Below are 2,500 nucleotides of genomic sequence, written 5' to 3'. Positions count from 1 at the left end.
TCGCTCGCTCGCTCGCTCGCTCGCTCGCTCGCTCGCTCGCTCGCTCGCTCGCTCGCTCGCTCGCTCGCTCGCTCGCTCGCTCGCTCGCTCGCTCGCGCTCGCTCGCTCGCTCGCTCGCTCGCTCGCTCTCGCTCGCTCGCTCGCTCGCTCGCTCGCTCGCTCGCTCGCTCGCTCTGCCCGGCTCGGCTCGGCTCGCTCGCTCGCTCGCTTTTCCCCCCCCCCCCCCCTCCCCCCTCCCCCGCTTTTCTCTCTTTTGTTTTCTTCTAGTGTTACGTCCATTGCTGATCGTCTCAATGTCGAGTTTGCTTTAATTCACAAGGAGCGTAAGAAGGCCAACGAAGTGGCCTCTATGGTGCTTGTTGGTGATGTTAAGGATAAAATTGCCATATTGGTAGATGATATGGCTGATACTTGTGGTACAATTGTGCATGCTGCCGATCGTTTAGTTGAAGCAGGTGCTACTAAGGTAAATATTTACATATTTGTTTGTTATTAAACAAAATTAACATTATTAATTTGTCGTTATTTTTTTTCCTGTTAAAGGTCTATGCCATTTTAACACATGGCATCTTTTCGGGACCAGCAATTTCACGCATTAATAATGCTTGTTTCGAGGCTGTGGTTGTAACAAATACCATACCTCAAGATGGTCACATGAGAGACTGTCCCAAAATCCAGGTGAGTTGAAAAAATCTATCGATGATTATCGAATATCATTGCTAATACTTAATTTTTTCCTATTTTTTTTAGTGCATTGATGTATCTATGATGTTTGCCGAGGCTGTGCGAAGAACTCACAATGGCGAAAGTGTTTCTTATCTTTTCTCAAATGTTCCATATTAAGAACTACTTTAAACAATATATTTTTTTTTAATTTTTTAAATATATTTTTATAATTTTAATTCAAATACTTTAAACAATAATAACAACATTTTTTTCTTTCCTAACAAATACTACCAATCAACCACTACTTTAATTAATTAATTTTGTTTAAACTAATTTTTTTTTGCCATTGTTAATAACTTTTTTTTGAAAAAATATTTTTTATTTATAAAAAGTATTTTTTCATAATTTCGTTTTGTAATGAATACTTCATTTTGTTTTTCCTTTTTCTATACATAATAAAATAAGACCATGTTAAAATTTCTTTGCCATTAAAAAATACTGTTTTTAAAAAACTCTTTAAATTTAATTTAGTCAAAATAATTATATTTACCACCACCATAACTATACATAATTATATACCACTTACACACCATAAACTCAAACATACAAATAAAGAAAGTTGTACTCCTTTTTTTCTAAAAAAAACACATTTCAATTTTATTCATCTTGTTAAACTAAATTCTTCTAACACTTTTTAATTGTTTTATTCTTTTGTTTTCTAAGAATCAGAGCACTTTTGACCAGAACTTGAAAAAAAAACATAAATTCAATATTTTTTATATAGAATATTAAGAATGTTTCCCTTAAGAAAGTAAAAATACAAAAAAATTAATAAAAAAAACATTGAATAGTAAAAATCAACTCTTGGAAATAAATTAAAGTACATTAAAAAATATTGATAAAATAAAAAAAATAATCATTGTTATAGTTAAGTCTTCATTATTAAAACGCATAGTTCAAGAAAAAATAAACATAATTTGAAAGTAAAAGTAAAAATAAAAATAACATATTAAAAATAATGAATAACTAAAGTAAAAATATACAGAAAAAATAAAATAAATATGTATAAGACAAAAACTCAAGAATTTGTTTTTTTTATTTTGAAGAGATTTAAAGCAAATTTGGCGCCGATCAGATCCTATTTGGTATAGATAGATAGATAGATAGATAGATAGATAGATAGATAGATAGATAGATAGATAGATAGATAGATAGATAGATAGGTAGATAGATAGATAGATAGATAGATAGATAGATAGATAGATAGATAGATAGATAGATAGATAAATAGGTAGATAGATAGATAGATAGATAGATAAATAGATAGATAGATAGATAGATAGATAGATAGATAGATAGATAGATAGATAGATGATAGATAGATAGATAGATAGATAGATAAATAGGTAGATAGATAGATAGATATAGATGGATAGATAGATAGATAGATAGATAGATAGATAGATAGATAGATAGATAGATAGATAGATAGATAGATAGATAGATAGATAGATAGATAGATAGATAGATAGATAGATAGATAGATAGATAGATAGATAGATAGATAGGTAGATAGATAGATAGATAGATAGATAGATAGATAGATAAATAGGTAGATAGATAGATAGATAGATAGATAAATAGATAGATAGATAGATAGATAGATAGATAGATAGATAGATAGATAGATAGATAGATAGATAGATAGATAGATAGATAGATAGATAGATAGATAGATAGATAGATAGATAGATAGATAGATAGATAGATAGGTAGATAGATAGATAGATAGATAGATAGATAGATAGATAGATAGATAGATAGATAGATAGAT

At 30.0% G+C, this 2,500-nt stretch overlaps 1 protein-coding gene across 5 annotated transcripts in view; it reads left to right on the top strand.

Moving 5' to 3' along the window:
* LOC119612714 (ribose-phosphate pyrophosphokinase 2) overlaps positions 1-1,311 on the top strand; it is a 47,022-nt gene extending 45,711 nt beyond the window's left edge. For all 5 annotated transcript variants that reach the window (XM_037968562.1, XM_037968564.1, XM_037968565.1 and 2 more), the window contains 3 exons: positions 268-466; positions 544-678; positions 751-1,311. In XM_037968562.1, the coding sequence (XP_037824490.1) occupies positions 268-466; positions 544-678; positions 751-843 (427 nt within the window). In that variant the 3' untranslated portion in view covers positions 844-1,311. The remainder of the gene's footprint in view (positions 1-267; positions 467-543; positions 679-750) is intronic.
* The last annotated feature ends 1,189 nt before the right edge of the window (positions 1,312-2,500 follow it).

This window comes from Lucilia sericata, unplaced genomic scaffold (genome assembly GCF_015586225.1).
Source record: "Lucilia sericata isolate MDLA Ls3-8-SP2 unplaced genomic scaffold, ASM1558622v1 Contig001813F_arrow, whole genome shotgun sequence".
NCBI lineage: Eukaryota > Metazoa > Arthropoda > Insecta > Diptera > Calliphoridae > Lucilia > Lucilia sericata.
The sequence above is the reverse complement of the archived record's forward strand: the minus strand, read 5'-3'. Positions and strand labels throughout refer to the sequence as shown.